Here is a 26,024-nt window from a genome sequence, read left to right on the forward strand (position 1 = left end):
TGGGCCAACATTCAACGCGTGCTTCACGAGGCAATAACTACTCGTTGTTACGCGCGTCTTGCATCCACTTTATCGCTTCGTTCACCCTTTACTAACTCTGCCCTTTTTTTTTATTTTACGTTTGCTCGAATCATCGCTCGACTCGTACCGCGAAACGTTTCATTAACTTGCTTGTAAAATTCAAACGATCGTTTAATTACTATCGATCATTGTCAATACTGTGATTCACTGTTCCCAATTTACGGTTCGCGAGTTCAAAGGGAATCGTAAAGTGATTTTCGGCAGAGTTGGTCGTTATAATTAACTTTTTATTTGCAATCATTTATATAAAGTCATTATTTTATTAAATTACGGATCATATTCATATATACGACTCGTTACCTTTAATGTCTATTTCGGATCGTAATGAAAAATAATTTGTCAAAGCTTTCTCAATATTTTTCTAAAAGATAGATTCGATTATAACGAAATCGAGACGAACTTGAAACTTTGGAAAATTTTCAAAGAATTCTAAGAACGATAACGCACAATGACACGAGACGAAAGTTCTTCCGAGTAATGAATAGGATCCAACGCACGATGTCGAAGAGAAACAATCTTGAAATTCCAACGACTTCTAATAACCCTAGAAATCCGAGAATGATCAGATTTACGTGGTTAGTTGCCGATATGAAAACGTAATACGATAATATAATACGATAAATACGAAATGTAATACACACACAACCGGTAGCTGTTAATACTCGGAATTCGCGGTAAATTGCGAAGCGAGCGGTCGAGACGAGATGGGGCGGAATTGCACAGCGCGTGTTCGACTATCGTGGACGACCAACGCGCGTGTTATTCTTCGAATGAATCTCGGCAAGTAATAAAATGACTCGAGGGCATGGCGGTCGATCAAGCGGCCGTGCTGATTACTTAGCACGGCCCGTTGTTCACGTTGACATCCGTAATCGGGAACTCGCGCGGTGGTCGACGCGAAATAATAAACGGAAAATCGCATTCGATCGATCCATTAGTCTAACCGTGGTACTGTTATTACTCGTTCATTTTCTTGGTGCAACTACTCGCAAGTGTGTCCCAGACACGTGTACATTCTTGACGGAATGTGTTGCCAATTTTGAAATTATGTAGTAAAAGTAATGGTATAATTGTTGAGGTTTAATGCGTCTATGTAGAGCATAAAATATTGCTATAAGGTTAATAATATCGGGAGATAATATCGGTCATTTTCCAACGATTCGACCTTCTTGCACGATTTCTTCTATGATTCGGATAATTGGATTGTGTAAGATTTTAATTGATCGACGGTGGATCGATCGACCCGACTCGAGAGTTTAATTTCATTTAGAGGCATCGTTCCACCGAATCGTCGAGAATAGAACACTCGTAATAAATTCCTCCAAGCTTTAGAACATTGTACGGATCGCGAAACAACCTCGCATAAATTAATTAATACGATTTTATTACCGTGTCGCGATCGTGGACTCTTATACGCGTTAATGCGAACGAATTCGTTCGAATGAATGACATATTACGAAAGAGCGAACGACGAGAAATGGAGACGGTCCATTGACGATTCCTTGTCATTTCCATAATTGGCTTATTCTTGTTAGTTTTCGTCATTTCGAGAGATACGGAGGACGCGTCTCCCGGTATTGATGGATTTCGCATAAAAGAGCAATTATATCGGTTGTATTTCGAGCGTGTGCTGCATATTAAAACGAGGCAGCGATAAAAAAAATATCGCCAAGAACGTTTCTTGAATCGTCAATTGAACGCGTATTCACTTCGAGTTCGTAGGCAGCCACACTGTATCCGGTCCGAAATTATTTAAAGCCGATTCTGCGCAAGTATCGAATCGATGCTGTTTATCGAAATTAATGAATTATACGCGGTATATTTTAATAAATACATATTTAACGTGGGCAAACAGCGAGTGCACACGATGATCGCCAACCGTACGTATTTCGCTCGGATCTTTCGTACTCGATTGGAAGATATAATAATAATTAATCCTTGTTTGCGCGATGAAACATCGATCGATATGGTGGATATCCAGTTTAGGATAATACATTTTACCGGAGCTGCGCGAAGATGGCTCGCGCGAACGATTCGCTGGCGCCATACTAATGTTCCGTGCTCATCGCGAGAAAGCGAGTTCTCCTCGTGGCGAACGGATTTGTAGCAAGTGGTCGGACAGAACGTTTGCGCATACTCTTCGACCAAATGATTCACCGGTTTACGGTTAAAAAAAAGGAAACGCTTGGAAGAGACGTTTCACGATTTTATTTATCGGTTACGAGAGGATTTCCTCGCGCGTTTTTATCGCGTGTCAAAGTTACAGCAGTTTCGCGAATACGCGACTCATTGTTGGCAATAAACGACAAGCCTTGGGTAATTTTTTTAATAAGATGTAGGAGATATTTAATACCGATATCTCGTACCGATTGCATCAACTTTGTGCAAATATTCCATCGGTTTTACATAATAGGGTTATAACAAGTGTATAAACGTTTTCATTTATTTTTTTATACGTCTACGCGTTGTACATTCTATTTCTATAAATTTACCCACCTACTTCTTAACCGACTAATGACTTCTGCTAAGAATTGTTGACCATTAGATTCGATGAAGTTCGCAAGTGTTCGGTCGTTTAAAAAATTCAAGCTAGATAAACATGCACATACATCTTCGCGCTTCGATCGTTGAAAAAGGCCACGGTACTTTACATATTATCGAAATACATAATGTTAAGTTTTAACGTAACCATTATATAAAAAAAAAAAAATGATGCTATTTATGAATTACACGAGAAGAGACAAAACTTTTTCACTCGTCTAACACTTTCGACCGTACTGATAAGAAACGTCTGTTTAAGAATCACGCGAGTCAAAAGAAACGCGAAGATCCATAGATCGTCGGCCAACGCGAGGAGACTGGTAACCCAGAAGATTTTCTCAGAAGAACGTTTTTTTGTCGAGATGTTGATTTCAGCACACTAGAGAAAAGAGTTTCTTTTTTTTTTTTTTTTTTCCCCCGCGACACCGTCCTACTATGCAGACTCGATTTGTCGCGGCACTTAGTCTCGCGATGCGCTTGGTCGATCGGCGAAATATCGCGATCGATTCGCGACGCGTGAATGCGAGACCTAAAAATGGAAAGCGGAAACAAGGAGGAGAGCAGAATCGCGCGTGGCTTCAGGGCGTCACGCTGTCCACGAATGCAATATCCGCGGCAGCACGCCCGTTGCACCGTTACATCGATATCCGAAGAAAAACCGCTAACGCAATCTCAGGCTAAATTTTACGAGTGTTCGTACAAACTATGCTCGCGGTTCGTTGAACCGGCGATAGAGAAACTGTCAGAATAGTGTCAGTTATTTCGAGACGTTTGTTTCGCGTATGTATCTACCCTCTTCTTATCGTTGCTTCATCGCGAAGACTTTCATATTCGACAAAAGCGAGTAAGAAACCATTGTCGATGAATTATGCTTATAATTCTTGAGAGGAAGAATTTTACGTTTCTTTTCTTACGTTGGTATGCATCGTTTGTTAGAAGCGTTTTGCACATAAGTGCGAATAATTAAGCCTCAAGAGGATGCACGATCGAAGTGCAAGAATCAAGTGCTAAGAGCATCCCTTAGAAATCTTTCTTTTCGAAATCTACTATCGTACCACGTTCCATCATATCTGCAGGATTTCGACTATACGCGTATTCGTAAAACGACGCGACAAATGTAGTAGGATCTTAAATCATTCCTCATAGAATCTATCATAGAATCTGTCGAAGCAGGCAAAATGTAAGATTTCGTAAAGCAAGAGGAGAGCAGATCCATTGCTCCAAAGAAATTAAAAAATATATAATTTACCGATTTATTGCTGTTTCATCGAATGACAAAAAATTTAGTTTATATTCGAAACCGGATTTACATTCTTATTATATAAAATAGCAAAGGTAAAAATACATTAATATTGTACGTAACATAAAATTACATAGTATCACGTTGTACGTGATAACACGTGACATCACGGTTAGGAGGCATATTTTTATTTTTATCTCGTTAAAATAGCAACAACTTATTATTAACGTAATAGGAATAATTACAGCAACAGAATGCGAAACCTCTAGCAGAAATTCCTTGAATCGAGAGGAAAACGTACGAGAAAATCTCTCGCAGCATTTTTCACTTCATTCTTATTCCAAAAAAACAATCGGAAATTTTTATCTTTTGCATCTGATCATTTATCAATATTCCAAATATTGTCGAAAAGGGAATTTTATTCGAGGTACCCAATTCTCAAAACACGACCGAGGTTGAAATTTCTTTTGGATACATAACGGATAATGTTTCACAAACTATCAAAAATATCTGCTTCAAGGTCCTGGTCGATATTCTTACGCGACTAAAAGTGTCCCGAAAAAGGAGAGCACCCGTGACACAGGGGACTCTTCTTCTTTTTCGATCCGTTTCTCGGGGATGCGGCTCTCCGTGTACCGGCTGGTGCATGTGACGGGCCTTTGCATCGTGCGTGAACACGTGCGTGGTGGCGCGTATGCGTGCACACAGGCGCCGAGGGATGCGTCGACGGACCTCCGCCTCCTTCCTCCTCGGATCCACCACCACCCTACGGACCTATATATTTCCCGGAGGGTCTCCCACTTTCGCCACTATCATTCCTGTCGCGGCTGCGCCAACCCGTGAGCGCGCAAACGTGAGTCCGCTCTCGGCTTTCCTCCTCGGAGTTTCCGCGCTGGATGATCACGCGCGCCAACACCGATTCTCTCTCCTCACGTTTTTTCTCCACGATTTTCCACGAACGGAGGAAACGCGTCGTGCGGTGCATTCGTGTCGAGGTTAGTTAGTGTGCGGTTTCCAAGGAAATTGGTTTCACGGACGAATCGATCGATCGTGAACGCGGGAATCGGTCCACGCGTGTCGTTCCATTTAATTCTCTCGATATTTGGTTTTTATCGGGTGTAGAGAGAGGAAAAGAAAAAAGAGAGAGAGAAAGAGAGCGAGTATCGATCGCGATCGAGGTTTTTTCTCTTTCCTTTTTGTTTTCTTTTACCCGCGGGCGGCTCGTGTTTCTTGGGAAATGTGTGCCACGTGTAGTGAGCCCGCGAGTTCACCTGCTACTCCTACTGAATGGGATTAGATGAAGTGCACGACGGTATGTCGAAGTGTTTGTTCAATTTTCCCTTTTTTTAATTCTCTCGTGGTTGTTTATGGAAAACTTGATCGTGTGGAAACTTGAACGTATTTCGTGTCAATTATTATGACATAAAATCGCGGAATTGACCATTATCGTGAATGAAGTTGTTTTTCGATACCTCGAAACTATATTTACGACGAAGTTTCGAAAAAAAATATTTTATTCTCCTGCCAGAAATCGTGAGATTAACGTACGAAAGTTTTTGATAAGAAAATGACGAGAACAAAAAATTACTTGGTCGAAAAACGAACGCGTCGATGAATTTACCATGTATTTACGATATTAATTTTTTTAGTCGTTCATCGTAGAATTACCGCGTTTCAATTGCCGAGCAAGAACGCGAGACGAGGCGCATTTTTCACAGCTGTTCATACAGCGAAACGCGTACATCTACTATCGTACACAAGAAATCGTGAATAAAGATGCTTCCTTATACAACCGTTCGCCAACTAGTGACTCGATATATCGTCTTGTAAATTACCTTTCCGCGACTTTTATCTTCGTATTCTCGTAATTCGATTTTTTCTTTTTTTTTTTTTTTTTAATTCACTTTTTGAATAACTTCGAACGATCTCTCGGTCGTTTTTTCGCATGAAAACGAATGTACACAGTTAGAAAATATATCAGCCTATTTCTTTTCTAACTTCGCGACGCGTTACTCCACATACATAATTCATCGTTCTTTTTGTAAACGTTTTCACCGATACGAAATAATATTTTTTTTTTCCATAAAACAAGGAAAGTCATCGACTATGCGGATCTCGTGTTGAACGATCGCGCGATCATTCGCGATTCTACGATCGTTTTCATCGATCGTTCCTCGACGTGGGCATCGAGAGCTGGAAGTAAAGAAAAGACGGGTGTTATGTAGAATTATCGAACGCTTTATCGACCGCGCGGCAAGAGTTCATTACACAATGAGAGAGAAGGTAAAAGATCGAGGAGTCCTAGGACTTACGGCGATCAAGCTTAACCGGTCGGTCTAAAGGCGTCCCTCGAGTTTCCACGCGGGGTACACACGGTGATTTGTTGCGTGGCGTTTTTCTTACGCTCCATATCATTCAGCCGGTAATGAGGTTTGCCTTTAACGTATTCGCGACGTTTCTCATGCGCAGGATGGCCTGAGCCTCGGAGCAAATCTTCATGGATCGTTCACGAAAATCGAGAAATGATCGGTCGCCGCGGTGTCCCGCAGAAGTTCCGCGGCGCCAAAGATGCGCGCCACGACGCGCCAACATCGCTGTCAAGAATTTCGGGTAAGTGTGAAAACGTGGCGGTATTTTTGTACAAAAATTTCAATCGTTATTTACATTCCAATACAAACACGCGGGTTGAAGCGAAGCGCCTCGAATTCTCGATCGTGCGTCGGGAGATACGTGAGAATGTGTTTCGACAAGTTGTTGACGTATTAGATTTCTGAAATATTAGCTTAGATTTTCTCACCGATCAACGATCGTCAATCGTCGCTCGTGAAAAATATATATCCACTGTTTAAAGAACAGTTTCTGGCTCGCGTGTAATGTTATTTAACGGGCAACTGCAAATGACCGCTCGTCGAAACGTGCAAATGCTTGGGGCGGTATCGAGGGCCTTCGTTTTGTTTAAAAATTTTACGCGATATCGCCTTGGAAACGTGAAACCGTAAAATATTCCGGATCGAAGCCGAGTCGGAGAATTTCACTCTCGTACCGGGGACACGGAGCATTATTGTGACCCGATGAAATACGTAATCGAAGTGCTCGATGTCGCGATTAGAAATGGATCGTTGCGACAGCTAAACGATTCCGGTTATCAGCCTTTTCTATACATATATTTTAAAAACTGTCATCCGAGTATAATATTTATGCCCCATATCCAAGCTTCGTATTTCCGTTTCACAACCGATCTTGATTAATATTTATTTCTCAATCTCTGGTGTTGTCTCGACTAATAGGAGAGAGAAAATACGAACGGCGTTCACGATCGACGATATCAAAGGAGGAAAATATATAAAGAGTATTGGTGCAAGGGCTTTTCTCGAGGGCTTCTTTAATAATCGAGAGATCGGTTAAACCGTTTAACCTGGAACGCGATACTCGAACGAGCGCGCGAGCAAATAGCATCGAACGCGACGCGAAATTTGTACGCGATTCGTATCGAGAATCTCGTGACCGCGAGCGTTTATTGCGGTTTACTGAAGGAAAATGAGAAAGAAAAAAAAAGAAAGAAAAAAAAAATATGTGGAATTAAAAAGCAAAAAAACGGAGAACAGTCGAAACACGATCGCCTTCTCGATAAGTCGTACCATACCGTAGGTATATATCGTCAGTTTATTTTAATACAGACACCTCGTAATAATTCTCAATATACATCGTACCGAATGAACGGACATCAATCGTTACCCTCGTTACTTTCGATGCTTCGGGCAGAGGGTCCCTTGTTATCCGCGCAGTCTTCTTTGTACGGCATGCATGCCAATGTCCGCGCATAATTACCGGTTTCGATTACTGATCGGCCATGACAAGTGATTGAATTTTCCGCCTGTGTTGGAAAACTTTTACTTTATCGTAACTTTGTTGTACGGTTAATTTCGGGGATCTTTATTTTTATCCGTCTGTTTTACTTTCCGATCTTTTCCATTGATTATTCTCAATATGATTTTTAATATTTTATTTTTTATCTTTCTTAATCACTCTTATAACGTTATGGTTAGTACGGTAGTTGCTCGTATTCGTTCAATTGTATTAAAATATTTCACGTGTGTTGATGATTAAGCGGACGTATTAACTCGAATAACGCGATTTCTGAGCGACCGTGGCACGGAATTCCCAGATGTAGATTCTCAAAGCACCGACCGACGTCTGGCAGCGCGCGTAGTCATCACTGAAAAGCGTGAAAGTAACTCATGTATCACTCTCTGTGACACTAATCCCCTGGGTCGTGGGGTGGATTGGTCCCGAAAAAGGGCCAAGGAGGATGGAAAAAAAGCGAGAAGGAAGAAGCAGCGATGCGGACAATAAGCAATCTGTAACGTGTAGGGTAATTATATCGAGTCTAGACGTACGCGTGCGATTATACGCGTCCCTTCCGCGCGTCACATGCGGTATACATTACGTATGGTATGTAGTCGAGTTTGCCAGGGTCTCGCGTGTGTATGCATCTGTCTGTGATAATACGCGGTGACTGAAAAATACGACTCGTCCGACTTGTCGGTCGAGAAAGTTTTTGCTCGCCTTGAAAACTTTTCGTCGCGACGTCCTACTCGTCGATAATTATGCTCGTCTTTCTTTTTTTTTTTCCTTTTTTTTTTTTCACTCCCCTCTCCGAATCGTCCACTTCGATCCTGACGATTTTCGCAGACATCGACGACGACCACCTGCTTTTTTCCCCTCAACTCTGTCACTTGACAGTCGAGAACACTTTCTTTTGAATTACTACGTTTCGAACTCGACAAATTGTTCTTCGTTAAATATCTCGATAATTTACGATCGAATAATGGAGAAATGTTTATAATATCGCCGTGGTATAAAGATTCGTGGTAAAATTCGTCCCCCTCACCAATTGTTCGTTAATTTCCTTCTCCCCTGTTATGAAACTTCTTTCTTCGGAATCTAACTTAACGATCGTGAATCCTTGGAATTTACGTTTAGCGCATAATATTCGCGAGAGTTCGCGAATGTGTGTCATTATACGATCCCTATGGGCGCATAAAACTTGCAGCCATGGAGCTTTTTATATCTGGACACGAGCCCATTAAGCGAACCAGAAAGGCCATCAACCGATCTCCGAGGTGCGAACCGCGAAGTCGACTGGAATATCGATTATTTACGTGACGAAGGTTGGGGAGCAGGCATCTTGGTCGGAAAAATAGGGGATCGCGCGCCAAGAAACTGTGGAATGAATGGACAAACAAATAAAAATGCATTAGTCGGCGAGTGTGTTAAGAATATGAAGGGCAGTTGGCGTTCAGCCCGCGATCTACCTACCTCCCACTTTGATCTTCACCGCGACAACGTTACGATGATGCCGTAGGCTGTCGGGAAAAATGCATTTCTACGCGTTACGTGGCCCTGCCCTCTTCCTTCCTGTTCTCTTATTCCTCTGTCCCTTCCAGCAACGTATACACGAACGTACGCGCCCCCTACGTCCCTGCCTCGCCGTTGCTTCAAGTATTTACTTACAGAGTACTGTTAATCGGTGTCCAACCAACCGACCGACCGGTTGTTCGTTGCTTCGTTCTCGATGACGTAGGATGATCGATCATTTGCCAGCCAATGCGTTTCCGTTCGAAATTCGTGGCGATACGCGCTGTTGCCTGGTATGTTTCAGTGGATCTCCCTTATCGAATGCCTCGAAGAAATCTAAGGACGTATCGAGCCGTCATCAATGTACGGTTGAACGGATCGATGATTACGCGGTAGTCGTCGCTTGTTAATTAACGTCAGCGAGCGTTCATGATTGGAGTTTTATTGGTCTCTGACGCTGCAGAGGTTGTCGAACGGCGTCGAAAGCGAAAGAAAAGAAAGCGGGACGAATCGAAGGCGAAATAGGAACGTAGATGGAATTTCATTTGGTCATTCAGGGGCAATGAAACGCATCTTTGAGAGCGAGGTTATATATCGTTTAATTACGGATCAGCTGTTTCAGGCCGGGCGTGACGGCCGCTCGCGCCTGTGTACGCGCGTGTCCCGATCGATTTATTTCGAGTATATATCGAGAGGTTCGCAACGAAGCGATCCCATCTCGGTACCGAAGATAGAATTGCCGTGGAAGGCAGCAATAAACGCGATCCACTCACGTACAACGAGTACTATTCATAAGTCGGATGGGAGAGCTCTAAGGGCCGTAAGTCCGCGCTCCGAGCGTGTGGCGCCTTCGACCACCTCGTAATTCTCGTCCGGAGACTTTTCTTTTTCACGGAGGCTTACAATTAAGCTCATTATGTACGCACATGTTCGCCGCGTTTCCGCTGATTTGCGCGCGTCACGCGACGCTCTGAATGCACCAGTCGTCGTCTCGTTCAATGTATCTCCGATCCCATTCTGCCGTTTTTTTTTATCGAATTCAATTGCTTATTGTCGTTTATCGAATATATAATCCAATTCCACGTGTTTCTTTTCTTTTTCTTTTTTTTCTTTTCTTTCTTCTGGACTTCGTTTCTTCGAGCATTTCGTGCTATCCGCGTAGCAACTTCGATAAAAAACATCGAGGACTAATTGTCACCGTGATACCACTTAGCAATTGATTATCGAGTTTTCAAGTTAAGTCAATTTCCATGTCGTTATCCGGATCTTATTAAAAGGGTCGCCGTACTCGTTTTCGAGCGAGGTCCGGTATCGATCGAAACGGATGGACCGATCGATGGGAAGAGGTCATCTTACCTTAACTATAACTTTCTTCTCGATAAGAGACGCTCGCTTTATTTCGGATGGTACGGGAAAAGATTTTTACCGAGCCGATAATTCTTATATATATATATAAGTAAAAAATTTTAAAGCTTCCGTTAAGGAAATGTCGGGGATAGATAGACTCGACAGGGCGAAGAAAACCGTTATGGAACACGTGTGTCCATAATGAACGTTTATGCGTAACTTCCGGAAACGTTAAGAATAACGATTATGTTGTTAAAGTGGTTTTTGCAATGGTGACGATCGTAAAGTGTGATTAGTCTCACTATGAAAAGTCTCAATTGGATCGTGCTTTAATTTCATTGTTCGAATTTCTTCGATCATGGTACGCTGTCGGTCTTTACGAGCGGTCAGAGGTGTGATGGCGCGAAATGAAAATGAAATCGAAGAACGAGGCAAACCGACAACGTCTATAAGCGAGCATACGAGCCGTAAAACCACCAAGATCGTAAAATCATCAAACAATAGATTACACGGCAGTTATGAAGCGGTTGGCAAACAATTTCAACCGTTACCCACTTTTCTTTGACGATTCGTGAAAAATCGAATCTATACGGTTTCCCAGCTTATATAATAGCCTTACGCGCGCCATTGTTTAAAGAAATTTCTTTATAAAGACTTCGGTTCCATTTCCAAAACCTTTCACTACTTCTCTTATGCGTGAATTTTATAACTTGGAATTTTATAACTTGAAGGAATGAAAAGACCTGTTCGAAATTAATCTTAGAAACGGCGATCGTCGATTCACGCGAGCGGTTTCTGCTTTTCTGCCACTAACAACTGCGTTATGCTTAACTGTGGTAGCGGATTGTGCGAGTAGCTGCGAGTCATTGACTCCTGTTTACATCGATTTACTCTAACGACGATACTTTTGTCGATTCGCGTATGCGACGAATGCCTAGAATCGAGATGAAAATACGATTCCGATTATTTGCCACCGACAACAACATCTACGCTATAAATGTTCGATTTATGCGTCAAATTTATTTTTTTCAAACACGTGACAAATTGGCCCGCGTTGCTTTTATCCTACCTATCGCGCGTGCCTCCATTCTTGAATGCCGAAGAAGAAACCTTTTCTTGAAAGGAGCAACACTTTTCGATTTATCTTGTGCGCATACATAGTTGAAAAGAAAACGCGGAGATAAGGGCGCCTCGTCCATTCTCGATTCGCGATCGCCACTGACATTCGAGATTCCTTTAAAAAGAAATACGTATTTCGAGAAATGTTTGCATCACTCGTTGACGAATCGTTCGTCAAACTGTTGGATTTTTAGAATAGGTCAATTCATTCAATCGTCGGACGAAGAGTAGTAGAATGTTTTTTATTCGCGACATTGCGTGATCGATTAAATCCGGCTCTCTTCTTAAAAATAGGAAAAAAAAGAAAAACACGAGGATAATGACAGCAATATAAATCGGGTTAATCGTAAGTCTCTATTAAGAAACAGTGATCCGTGACGTTTATAGAGGGTGGGGCGTCTCTAATGCCGTTACTTAAAATATCTTTGACGCTCTGGCACGTGTTACAAATAACGTTGTAATTTATCGCAACGCAAACAGCGTTACGACCTTCACACAACCTCGAGTGCAAACAGATTTTTCCCAATTTTTGTATATACAGCGGAATTATCGTATTTCCTCGTCGTATCGCTCGATAAAAGCAAAACGAAGATGCGTCAATCACGGTATAGGACGAAGTAAAGTAAACTTGCGTCGAGATCCATCGATCTCTTGGCGCGATCGAACGATTCGAAAACGAGAGAAGCGCAGAGTCTAGAGGAGAGAGACCTCCTCTCCGCATCGACAGATATCGAGGAAGGCGATACGAGGAGGGTGGCGAACGCGGGGGCGGAACGAGAGTCGGTGACGTTGATTCGCATCGAGTCCCGCTGCGAGGACCTTGACAGTTTAGAGACACAGTGACAGCCACGGACGCCTGACACCGCACCGCAACCCCGAGTCAACGATACGTATTCTATCAACGTCCGTGGAGCGCGATAACCTCGGCAACTGCATGCTGAATGAGCCGTACGAGAAACGACGGATCGTTGCCGTCTTCGTTCGTCGTCGATTTGGTCCCTTTTCCGCAACAATGGCCTTTATGCGCGCGGGACGGATGCTATTCTAACGCGGCACGAGACGAGAAAGGGAGAGAAGAACGACGGGTGATCCACGTCGGCGTGGACAAAGCTCTTCCCTTCTCCGCATAGGAACCGAGCCGGACAGCGAAGATTTAAATTGATTTCGAGATAAGTGCGTGGAATTAAAGATGCATTCGGACGATCATCCGCGCGCGGTCAACCCCCTCCCCCCACGTTCCATTCCTCCGCTATATACTCGTCCTCCACTTTGCGTACGATAACCGGCCCTCGGCAATCGCGTTGCCTGCTTTCGTTTTCCTCTCTTTCTCGTTCTCTTTCTCGAGGGAATCCCTCGGTATCGGGACCTCTCGAGGGTATATCTGTCGTTGTTGAAGAATTAAGAGGATAAACCCGTAGTTTCCTGGTTCCGAAGGCAGAGAAACGAGTGATTAAGGGCTGGAGGAAGCTCGAGCACGAATCGCGTATATAAATAACGAGCGACGAAAAGGGGAATGGCGGCGGTGTATGGTCGTCGTTCCCATCGACGACCGTTTGTTTGATGGAAGGCCTGTCGTCGCCGTACGCGATCGGTCCCGAACCGGAGGGAAGTTGGCTCAGAGAGCGTAAGCACTCCGCCGTGCGCGCCCGTTTCAATCGGCTAGAAACGAAGAAGTGGTTTCTCGATTGCTCGTGATTCCACGCTTAAGTAAACCCGTTAACGCCTATTCTTCGCGTTCTAGTTTCTGTGCGTTCATCGAGTGCGAACCAATCACTCGAAAATGGTAAATCGCTGCTTTTGACTTTCCGATAATATCTCTCGATCCTTTAAGATCCATTTCATCGTATATTATATGTTTTGTTTAGACAAATTACAACTAGTGCGTGATTTAGATCTTTATTCGAGAAATTTATCTTTTTCGAGATAGGGATTGGAACTTTCGATCAATCTTTTAAAAGTAAATACGAATTTATCGAAAGGGTACGACTCACAGTTTGGGAACCATTAGTGATTAGTAAACGATGTTAATGTCGAGTCGTGTTAATGAACGAGTCGATAATATGCATGCGTTATATCTACGCGCAACAAGCTCGAGCGGTGTACATAAATTTTTAACGCTTAAAAACTCACGCACGACGCCAACTAGAACAACGTTCTCTATTGTGTTATATGTATCTTAGACCGTCTCGAGAAGATAATCTTGGAAAAAATAGGCTACACGATCTTTTATCAGTCTTCCGCAACGCCGCGACGAATTTTCTCGATGGTGAGGTTAGCGATAACGCATCACCTTTGTGTGAGTGTATGTTTAATATGCATCCACGAAGGATCGCGAGACACGACGCATTGTAATTAGTTATTATTCGCGATACGTTGATATCGACTCATCGTAGCTTTCATTGATGAGAGTTGAAGAATGGCGGCGACAGGGTGGAAAGTAGCCATTATCAGTGCGTACGATGTACTCGGAATTATTTGCATTATTTCGCAATACGATGTTTATATATTGAAACTTGTCTAATTGTTAAGCAATTTACAACAAACATGCGCATCGACATCGATAAATCATAGCATGAGGAGTACTTTGTATCCGAAACAACGTATATAATCTAGCTTTTTTCTTTTAAATCTACGATTAATCTTCCAACACAGGCAGAGAAGGCAGATTTATTTATAACAGAGTCTTAACAAGATCCTCAATTTAGGTTTGATTTTTGGGAAAAAAGCAAGATCGTGTTAATCCAATAGCAAGAATACATAATGTGCATTATGGAAACGAACGGGTATAAATCCATCGGTGAAGACAATCAGTCGTGTTCCACATTAGGTAGAAAAAAGGATAGTAGTTCGTCATCAGCGAGATACTGTGCATATACCGTACATACACGGGACGTATACTGGATATATCAGATAAGAACGTTCGCGAGGTCTCGTAACTCCTTCGTCCGGGAGGCGTACGGTTCGAAAGCGGCATTAAACGGTCTTTTCTCGTTTATTTTTCAGTGAGCGCGAGATAGCGTGGTTTGACGTGAACCATCGCTACCGCCAGCGGTGCCATCTCATGTCTTACCCATTCGCGTACGAGAAACCTATAATTATTCTTTCGAACGAGATCGTGGGCGAGTTTGTGCCGTGCATACTCGCGACCGTAATTTAGACTTCTCTTTCGATCTTCTCTTTTCGCTTGTCAGCTCCAGATCTTACGATTTCATTCGAATCTTTTCTCTAATCGTTCATTTTTTTCTTTTTCTTTGAAACGTTACGTGCACTATTTTTGCATTAAACTTTTGAATCCTTTCATAGCATAATTATATCAAAAAAAAATACTATACCAATTTTAGAGAAGAGATTCGTAATTATGATATCAAAGTTGCGGTGTTAAACGTTCGAATAGGAATATTGTTCAATCGATACGCTGCGAATCATCGACTCGCTATTTTCTCGTATTTATTGTCAGGCTTCGAATAATCGAAACATTTTGCTCTATGATTTCTGCCGTTTCTACGCGGTGCTGCATGGCTTGGGATACGTGATATCGACAAGATATCAAAAGCCGTTTTCCCACGGGCGACGTTGCTCGGAGAGCACCGGGGATTATCGAGCTGCGATGATTATACATCATACGCACCACTGTTATTATACGGAACGTAGAAACAGAACCGTTAATTAGCCGGTACACGCTCCGCTGACACAATCGATCGAGCCATATTAATTGAAATCGACTTGAACTTGCTCGGCTGGAACTTTCGGCGTGAAAGTAATACGAGCAAAACTATCCGAATCGATCCGTTTCAATCAGAAATTAATTAATTAATCGATAAGATTGATTTACATTTCAAATTTAAGCAACTTTTTTCTACTCTTTCGTTTTCAGCCAAACGATATCTCGTAAATTCATACACTCAAAATACAAAAATATCAACGAAAATTCTCGAAGAATGTGTGTAATTAGGAATCGTTTTTTAGATGCTTCAATACGAAGCATCGCTTATGTATCACGTTTCAAGTTACGAGATAACGAATGAAATTTTTAAAAATTAAAAAAAGAGATCGAGCATTCATCAAATGTAAACCTATTCACCCTATTCACGATGGAGAAAATTTGTTAGAAATACGCAATTTTCCGGTTTATATACAATTGCACACAAGCGGATATATAACTATTCGATCATCACGATCAAGTTTCGTGGGTAGAATCACGAATGAACATCGTTGCGGGAATGCACCGTTAAAGCATCATCGATTCCTTGTTATTACTGCTGCCTGAAAATAGACTTTACCGGAAACTACGTACCGCTATACTCCTCACCATTTGAATCGTGGTGGTGTCTCGCGGAACATCGAAAGCATCGAGATGCGTCCCGCCTGTTAATGTTTTCGCCGTTGTATCTCGCCGACTTCCCGTCTCGGAAGTTCTTTCGTTATTGGGACACGAGTTTACCGGAAGTTCCATCGCGTTTTAATCACCGGCTCTCTGTTTCAACGGGGAACGTGAACCGTTTCGAGGCTTAGAAAACGACTTTAAGCCAGCTTTCGACGACGTGGTCAACTCGTGGAGAATAGAGGGGAGAGCGGCAATTTCGCGGGAATCAGAGATGGAAGCTGACAGGCAAGTTTCCGCGTTTTCAGGATTAGCAAACAAACAACTGTTAACGCGACGCTGATTCGTACCATCATGTTTATACGCGTCGCGTCGTCATCTCTTTTTTATACCGTAGACATAGTTTTAACGCGATTACATCGCACGTACGTACGTAAGTTCGCTTACAATTACGAGGCTCGCGTACACACCCTATGCACATATTTGCACGCGGATCTACGTGCAAATATACGGGCGCGCGTGCATGCGCGATTTTGACGCCGGCGTTTGTGCGTGCCGCGTCGCGACAGGGATGTTCTTGAGCGCGGGTAAATGTTTATCTTCGTGTCGATGCATATTAATAATCGCTGATTTTTTTCATTCTCTCCCTCGCCTCTTGTATCTCTTGAAAATTGGAGGAAAATAGGATAATATCGACCAATTAAATATATGATAATCAAATAAATATATATATATATTTTTCAAATGTTGTTTTATCCATTTTATCGATTCGATTAATTGCTATGCGATTTTTAATCACAACGTTTCATGCGAATGAAAGTATACTGACGTGTGAAAGAAATATACTTTTTTTTTTGTAAATGATAGATAAAACATAAAATAGATAAAAACATATTTTAATTTTTGTTTTATAATTCGGTACAACGCAATTAGACGATTTACCTTAAATATGTTACTCGGCTCTTTATTTTTCTTCTTCGAATTCTTCTTCGTTCGTAGATCAGTTTCACGATTCAAAGAGGCAATGTTCGTCCTATAATTAGGCGAGGCTTTCGAGTGCAAACCGCGTCTTATAGAAATATTGTTCTCACGACTTGCCAACACTGGTGCGTCTTCATCGGGATCCAAACCATGACATCAGTGACCAACAAACAAGCACTGAATCTTAATTCGACGAGGACTTATACCTGGATCGATAATGCTTAGAAAAAACAAGCTTGCATTTGGAAGAGGCCAGTCATCGAAAATCAACGTCGGATTATTATATAGTTAGAATCCATTTTCGAGGATCAAGAATGATGATTGTGCAGAAACGCGGAGTATATTTACGACTATTCTTTCGTACGCGAAGAAAAATAAAAATTAAGAGGAAGAGGAACGATACCACACGTGGGGTCATTTTTTTTTCTTTTTTTTTTGCTTTTGTATCGGATATAAGGTCGGTGACCTTAAGTTTTCGTTTTCGTTTTCGATTTACGAGACTTTCAAACGATTGTAACGACAAATAACGAGGTCATGGTTTTTTATGTCGTAAAACATACGAGTTCTTACTAATATTCGTTGACAAACGTTTCCTCCGACTAATTGCGTCGACTCGTCGTCGAGTCCGGGATTAGAATCCTAGAACTGATCATTCTCGTTTTCCCCTTTCCACCATCAGCATGGCGAGATTTACGACGGTCATGGTCCGACCGCGAGTTTAATAAAGCGCGTAGTTGAGAATGGAACGCGTGGCACGCATGAAAAGAATTGGTTGTATTCCTCTGTAAAATTTTCAGCGATGAATTCATTTTAATTGCGCCGCCTCCTACTCGTTCTTCGCAGCTCACCGATGTTTGTTTAACCCCGTTGAGCGTATTGCGCGTATTGCGCTGGAAATTTCAGCCACCATATGAACGCGGATCGTGCAAAGAGAAATTTCGAGAAACATTGGTATTAATCTGGCGGATTTCCATGGAAAATACTATTTTCGCTCGTTGGAGGGAAGATAACTTTTTCATCGAGCGTAAGAATCGTAAGAAGATCATGGAAACCGAGCTACAGCTTTCAGCTGATTCAGCGTTCTCGATTCCGCAAAGACCTCGAGTAAATTTCAACGAAAGAATCCGTTTCCGTGGAGCGATTTTTCCCTGAAATTCGTTATTCTCCCCATCCAGCTTACCGCAAGTCCTTCACACCCAAGCAAACTCGCGACACCGATCGTAAACTAACGAGCAGAAAATCCGCAAAAACGAACGAACAATTCGAGCTGATAGCATTTCCAAGATCGATACTCGAGAGGTATGCGGTAACCACGATTGAGAAAGAAGATCCCCTATTCCATTTCCATTTCTATTTCGTGGCACTGTGTACGTACGCGTGCAATTGCAGAAATAAGCTGTAGATCAGAGGGTTCAGGTTGCTGGGTCTTTCCCATTTAGACGGTGAGAGAGATGCATTAGAGATCGGAGCCGATGCATTGGCATCGATATCGAACACGCACGATTCCTAGATTCGTTATTACGCGTATCTCTTTATTTTCACCGGGAATTTCGCTTTTTTCTCTCTTTCTCGCGCCATTTTCCATTTCTTCGCGTATATTTTCTTTACAGTAGTATCAAGATATATGGGGTGAACATCTACTATTCTATCCATGCTATTATATCGAGTATTTACGAGCCGAGCGTAACCGGATATTTGATTCTACGAAATAACGGCGCGAAATTGGAAAAAATTCCTCTTTTTTTTGTGCACTCGATGCGTGGGAATCGGAGAATAGAAAATGTTAGAAATAGTTTCCCGAAACATTAACGGCAGAAATATTGAGTCGATAGAAACGTAATCTCGATTTTTGCGAATAGAAATACTCGCGTATCAAGCTTTAAAATCGTATACTGTCGTGTACATCAAAGGCCCAGAGAATACTATCCTTACAAAGTGAATTTATCATAAACAAATGATACAATAAATGCACGATGCACGATACGTTCGAAAATTGTTCATCCTAGGATCAGAATCCGAAAATCTGGACATAATTTTGCCACCGACTCGATAATTGACTGCCAAATCTCTCGAAATGCGTGTCGTGCTGCCTGTACATGGGTGCACGCGCTTTGCGAATGTCGTTTTATTTCAAAGCTATGCAAACAAAGGCCGGTAAGAGGGTATACGATCGATATACGATAAAAGCTTTTGCGCAACCGTAATCGCATCTGTAATTCTATATCATTTATATGGTTGGTATGGCCGTTCCGGACTAGGCATTGTATTCGTATGTCTCTTTTGTCTTTGGTGAAATTTTTCCACCTGTGTGAACGAGACCGGGCAGAGTCGAGCGTGTGGCAGAAAACGAGTGCGAAGGGTCGAGAGATCGAAATCGACGAAAGGGCGAGAGATAGCGTCGCTTCCGCCGTTCTCGAGCCAGAAACAACAACGATGGTATACGTGAGCTATCCGACATACGTGCTCGCCGTTCGTTAAATGAGCGAAACGCGCTTGTTCGACCAAAACAATGGTCTTGTACGATGGCTACGTGTATTGTGTGCGAGCGCATCAAAGGGCCACGCGAGGCATAGCAAAAGGGTTCGAACACCAAGGTAAAAGTCGATTGGAAGTCACGCCGCTCTGTCCTCGGTATCCATCCCATTAACAATCGTATCCGGTCGTGGCTAATTATTTCCTGCTGCCGAGGAAGAATCGAGCTTTCTCGTCGTCCCTTAATCGGTTTGTTTCGACGATCGTCGCTCTTTTCGAACGATCGACCGACGGACGACTTATCGGACGACCTTCGATTCCACGATTTTAAACGCGTACAGAAAATCATGGCGAGAATTTTAATGATCCGAGAGGGAGGAGTTAAGAGGCGACAGATAGGAATGTAGAATTTCGGAGGGAAAGTTTCCTTCTCTTTCACTTCTATATACGACTATATACTATACCAAGAAATGCGCTCTTTTGCTCTCCCTCCAAAGGGTTCGTTTGTAGGAAAAGTGAATCAAACAAAACGGTGAGAACGTTTGCACAGGTGGACATCTCCTGTAGGCGTTTCTTTCTTCCTTTCTTTCTTTTTCTTCCTTTTTCTTTTTCTTTTTCTTTTTTTTTTGAGATAAAAAAACCCTTTTCTCGCAACGATATTACTACGACGTTTTCGTTTCCCAAAAATTATCGGGCTTATCGCAAGCAACAGGTTAACAGGTTTCGGTCGGAGATTGTAGGTAGTATGACATTAAAATGTTCACACTTTCAAGTCTGGTTCTCAGCGGCAACGCGCATTCTGCACGGCTGCCCTTTCCGGCACCACTATCTTGGATCGGCGCCTTTGTACGTGACATTCTCGACGCGTGTATCGGCCAAGGAGGCGAGATTCCCGTCCACGGAGACGAAAGGTAGAAATTTACGGTCATTAAACGGCGTTCAAACGGTCTCTCTCTCTCTCTCTCTTTCGAGTGGCCTCTCGACACGGCCTCGCGTTTGCCCCGCGTGTGTCCGTCTTCCACGGATCAAATGCAAACGTAATTGCTATTAAAGCGTTTATTCGTATTACAACTTCCATACGCTGCTGCATCCCGTACGATGCGATTATCGTGCGTGTGTGTGTTTCGAGGTCGAGAGAGAAAAACTTCCTTCCCCGTTCCTTCCAACTCGTACGTGGGAATTAAATCTGTTCGAAAATGTTGGAAGTCGAAGGTCTGATCGTGGGTGCACGATTCTCCTCGCAATTCCAATCCTTCCGGTATCAAAGGTTCGCGTTTACTATTCGATTTCGATTCGCGAAGGAACGATAAGGAAGGGAGGCAGGGATCAGAAGCGATAAATCGAGTTTAAAAGCTGTTTCGAGTGCGCCTCTCGTGCCAAGGATCTAGTTTAAGAAGAAAATTACGAAGAGATGATCCATCTCGTCGGGTCATTCGCGGCGAATTTATGTCCAGGTTACTTGTTACTTGTCCTCGGGACTAGATAACGGGCCACCGAGGTGGTGACTTCCTTATCGTATTATTTACGGCACTTCCAGCTGTTCGAGGAGAGAAAAAAGACATTCCAGATGGGATCGGTTATACATCGAATACTATTCCCATTAATGGCGCCTGCCCTCTTTGTTGTCCTCTTCCTTCGATTTAATCGATTTAATGGCCGATGACAGCGGACGATGAAATCGGTCAGACCATGCTTTCGTGGCAGCGTTAACGAGTAATTAGTTTAGGTTTCCGATAACGAGCAAACCAACAGACTTCCCGAAGTAGATAAAATTAGAACTCGAGTTGCCCTCGAGTTTCCAAAGAAAATTCTATTTCACGATCGAGCGTCTATGAAAAAGACGATACTGTCGCTACGATTTCGAAAAAAAAAAAGAAAAAAGAAAAGAAAGAAAGAAAAAAGAAAAACGTACACTTCCTCGTTGCATTCGAAAAAAATTCTCCATCCTCTTGTGTTTCTTATTCTTCGTTTACATCTGCGCTCACCTTTTTGCCGCGCTCGTTTACGACCAGCTTCGACCAAGCAAGAACCGGGTGAATTCGCCTTTTCGTTTATCGTTCTTAAAAATCTCTAGATCACGATTTTTCTTCGAAACTTGGAGCGCTGGCTTGAAAGGGGGACTTTTCGAGACGGTGCAATACCGGGCATAAAGGCGGCGTTTATACCCGGCGGTGTAAATAATAGCCGCGGTGGAAAAAGCACGACTCTCTCGTAGCTGGTACAACTTCTCTCTCGCGGTTAAATCGAAAGATCGCGATTTGCGGCCAGGTACTTTGACCCGGGAAAGGGTGCACGCGGGAGTTCGAAACGCTCGCTGCGGAAAATCGGTTCGTTTTGCCGCAGATTGCGCGGAGTTGGAGCGCGCTGCTGGAAAAGGCAATCGGTAATCGTTCCGGCCGAGCCTGAACGCGCAACATCGTAGATGCATTTACCTGTTGGTTATTTTTGCGCCAACTTGCGCGAATTGGAGAACGTTACGCGTTAATGGCACACACGTATGCACATGTACATAAGAATCACGAATGGTAGGTTCCCGAAGGGTCGGCAAAAATAGATCACGAGGCAAGTGGAATTCGATGTCCGATACCCTTGGTAAGGGAATGCACGACGGTTAAACGGGAGGACGGAATTTGCTTTTATCGAGAGTAGAAGTTTAGAGGCTAGTTAACGCCCCCTCGTCGATCGTGAGCTACCAACAGGAAATTAATTGATTTAAGAGCCGGTCGTTCAAGAGCCCGTCGAACGCTCGAATATCCTCGAACCGATACTTAACCCGGATTCCACGGCTATCGATGGATATCCACGTGAAACGCGAAAGTAATTTCTTCATCCGCGTCGCACGCAACCGGTATTCCTCCCCCGATCGCAGCGAACCGTACGCTTATCTCGAAATTGTTATTCCTCCAACCTGGATCTCCTTTAATTGCCGATTTTTCAAACACGTGTACAAGAAATGAAGCAGAGTCTGAATTACTTCCAAGATTTTCCAAGATCGACCGTCTTCGAACCCGTTTCTTCGAACGTGAACGTTGCTCTATTTTGCCCCTACGTTCAGTCGCGAACTTTATGGACGACGTTTAACGTTTTGCATTTCGACGTTTAACATTTCACTCCGCCAAGTCGCGGTGCCAACGACCTTCTATCGACAGGGGTGGTAGGAGTTTGCTGGCGGCGCCTAACTCTCGAAGTGTTCCCCATAGGTCAGTGAAATGTCGCGATCAGAGGCCCGATCCGAAAGCGGCCGATCTCGGCTAAATGATCCCCGGACGATGGTTGGCGGGGATCGAAGAAATAAGAGCGACACGACTTTAACGGCGATTCCTGTGGTGGCCTTAAAGGCAGCGGCCGCGTTTCACGGAGGCGAACCCGTCTCGTAACTCGCACGCTCGTATATTATAATATAGCCGGTCGTAGAATCGAGGATCTCGAAGACGGCCCCGGAGCCAAGGACCGGTTCTTAATAATTAACATATGCAACGTTAATTTTACGGAATTATAATTTCACGTCACTCGGTGGCGGCAGAACCCGATGGGCGAACCACGCGTTTATACCTTAGGTACGCGTACACCAGCTAGAACGAGGAAAAGGGAAGAAGGACACCGAGTGTGCAATTGACGGAGGCGAGAGAGAAGGTCGGGATGTGGATCGTGCGCGCACGTCCCGTCTTTCAGCTACCGGCTTCGTTTCGTGTGCAAGAAGAAGAAAAAAGGGAAAAGGGGGGAAAAGATGGAAAAGAGTCTTTTTTTTTTGCGTTTCGGTAGCAGGGTGAATTAAAGGAGTCGGTAGGGAAGCTCGTTATAATTTTTCCTAGCCAAGATTGAGATAATTTTCCCGACTCCGGTTTTATTACGATATACGAACGTTTCTAATTGCCGGTCATTAACCATTTAATAACTATTGTACGTGCGCTACGTATTAAGGTTTCGACGTGTCCGGTGGTCTCTATGTGAATGTAATCGCTAGAACGATTAAATCGTGTAACGAAACATCGACTTAATTTCGCTGTAGAGATGTAATTTCACTGCCAGTCGAGGAAACTGACGCACAATCGTTTAAAAGAACGAAGACGTTCCCTTACGGTCATTTTTCTTCTTCCTCTTTTTCTTTCGTATCTTTCCCTCCGTTTCTCTCTTTTATGCCAGATCTGTTTCTTTCAACGTTCTCTTTCTTTCTTTCTCTCTCTCTCTCTCTCTCTCTTTCGAATATATTTCTTCTACGGGATAACTCGAAGAGTCAAAGAACGAAGGTTTCAAAAGCGGTATGGCGACACAGGAAACGCAGGAACGACGTTTCACGGTGTTACGATAATCGTGACAAAATGGATTAGATCACGAACGATGATTGATGGTTTAAAAAGCATCTCGTTGAAAGACATCGATCGTATCCATCGTAATCTTACGTTCTTAATCGATCAAATCTTTCTAAAACTATGCGATTTTTCTTAGCATCGATTAGAATTCAATTTAAGAGGGATAGTATATACTTTTTCTACGAATGTCATTAGACATTAGTAATTTCATGGTTCATTACGACGTTCATACATTCGATTTATTCGAGAGAGTGTAAATAGGAGGAAAAATATGTTTCTGAACGATGAACAAAAAATAGGCGGAAAAGCGATGTTTATGGAACAAGGAGAACAAGTAGAGAAGAGTTATGTATTAACGAACTGGTTGCGTGCGGTATACCTATGATGAAGATGGTTCATCTACATACTACGTGTCTTGTTAACTGCACGCACGACTGGCCATATGTGTGTGGCTCTTGCGTTCGCGTGAAACCTAATATACCGAAAACGAGTTAAACGGATGGATAGAAAGAGAGAGACGAGAATATAAAGATGCACAGGTGGAACCAGAATAAGGAAAGTTCCGAAAATGGATAAAAGATACGCCGAAGAGCTTGGAAACTGCATTCTTTAATACTCGACCACACGTGCTTTGAGTTAGGTTTGGGTTGCTGTTCCTTGGAGAATCTCGCTCTTTTTCATTCTTTCGTTTCGAGATTAATCCTCGACACATTGAAATGTTTCCAATTTGTCGTCCATGTTTACTCGTCACTGTTCTCCAGTTTTAACGAACGTAGCGCGACTTAATTTGGAACAGTTTCACGAGTCTCACCTGGTTCGAGAAGGTGATTACATAATGTATTCGTTCTCGTTTCGTAATACACTGGAGGAATTATACGAAAGGAACTCTCGTTGCTTCTGTCGTTAATTAATCGAAATGTAGGTTCCACGGTATCGAATTCGCGAATCAAAAGAACGGAATATAGGTTAACGAAGCGGAGGATATTTAAGATTGCGAAGTTGATGACTCGAGGTCGAGTGAAGCGCGATTGCACCTGGTCGGTCCATTGGTGCACGCGTCCTCAGGTGAGAATGCGATGTGTTGTCGTGGCTTTCTTTATTCGTCTCACGTACCACTCTCCTCGCATCCTCCCACACTTCTAATAATAACGCTACGAAGAGGCGCGTGTATTTATAGGCATGTCACATTGTCGTACCTGCTGCTTAAAAAAGCACGATACGTAAACGAGTTCTAAAGTTCATCATTCGGATTAATTGTTCAGTTTCGTAAATTCTTTTCTAGATTTTTGGTTTGTTCTAACCCATCGATTCCTATCGGTTATAAGATTAACGCGACATATTTTTATTTTTAATTAATTATGCATGAAAATTTCGTTCGTTTATTTATAAATCTTGGTATAATTATATAATTATAACGTAACAAATAGAAATGATTCATAATCTGATTACAGCGGATACTAAAAAATATATTCATCGTGTGATTCATCGTATAATTATATATCTGTGTGGATATATAAACATTTAGATCTCGGGATCATTCATCGACCAATCTTGTTTCCACTTCTCATCTTTGGTCTTTTATTCTAAAAATATAAACCGATCAAGAGTATGAACAAGTAATTAATTCTCGATGCAAGCGGATCCATGCAATGGGTACAAGTCGAATTTATTGCGCGGGATTGTTAGCTCGTTAACGTTAATCAGCTCCCGTTAGCGATTTATTAATATTAAGAGTTATCGAATTAAGATTCCACCGCGACGGGGGCAGTCATGCATAGATCATCCGATTAGACTCGACAATGAAGCGAGTACTACAAAGGGCCATCGAAGGTGCTCTTATATTTCATTCCTTCTCGACATTCAACTCGTGGCTGATTAACGCTGCGTAAAAAATTCGGATGAATCGATAACGATCGATGGAACGCGAAAGTTCGTGACTGGCGAACGATTATGCATCCTGTTACGTCGTCGATTCGCGGATCCGAATATCGACATATTCGATCGACCCACCAAGAATCCACTTGGAACTTTATTTTGCTGAAAATCATGGCTGAAAATCTATCGAGTTCGCCTTGGAAAAGACGAGTTTACGAAGGACAAAATAAGTCGAGAAATATCGGATCTGTCCCTCGAGATTTAAACGAAGATATCAAAAGATTGGTATAGACGGCGTTAATTAAATTGACACGATAATTACGTGTATACGTTCCTTTTCGCGTACAATTAAGTTCAACGATACGGGAAACGTGACACG

General features: G+C 42.7%; 1 protein-coding gene across 3 annotated transcripts in view; it reads left to right on the forward strand.

Annotated features, from left to right (window-relative positions):
• Positions 1 to 4,658: 4,658 nt before the first annotated feature.
• LOC107993602 (thrombospondin type-1 domain-containing protein 4) overlaps positions 4,659 to 26,024 on the forward strand; it is a 40,012-nt gene continuing 18,646 nt past the window's right edge. Inside the window, exons 1-2 of one of the 3 annotated variants that reach the window (XM_017050107.3) lie at positions 4,659 to 5,174; positions 6,332 to 6,472. In XM_017050107.3, coding sequence (XP_016905596.2) covers positions 6,360 to 6,472 — 113 coding nt within the window. In that variant the 5' untranslated portion in view covers positions 4,659 to 5,174; positions 6,332 to 6,359. Of the gene's footprint in view, positions 5,175 to 5,954; positions 6,245 to 6,331; positions 6,473 to 26,024 lie in introns of those variants that run through there. The other 2 variants (XM_017050109.3, XM_062087293.1) reach the window with 2 other exon arrangements.

Source organism: Apis cerana, linkage group LG1 (assembly GCF_029169275.1).
Source record: "Apis cerana isolate GH-2021 linkage group LG1, AcerK_1.0, whole genome shotgun sequence".
In the NCBI taxonomy this organism is placed as follows: domain Eukaryota; kingdom Metazoa; phylum Arthropoda; class Insecta; order Hymenoptera; family Apidae; genus Apis; species Apis cerana.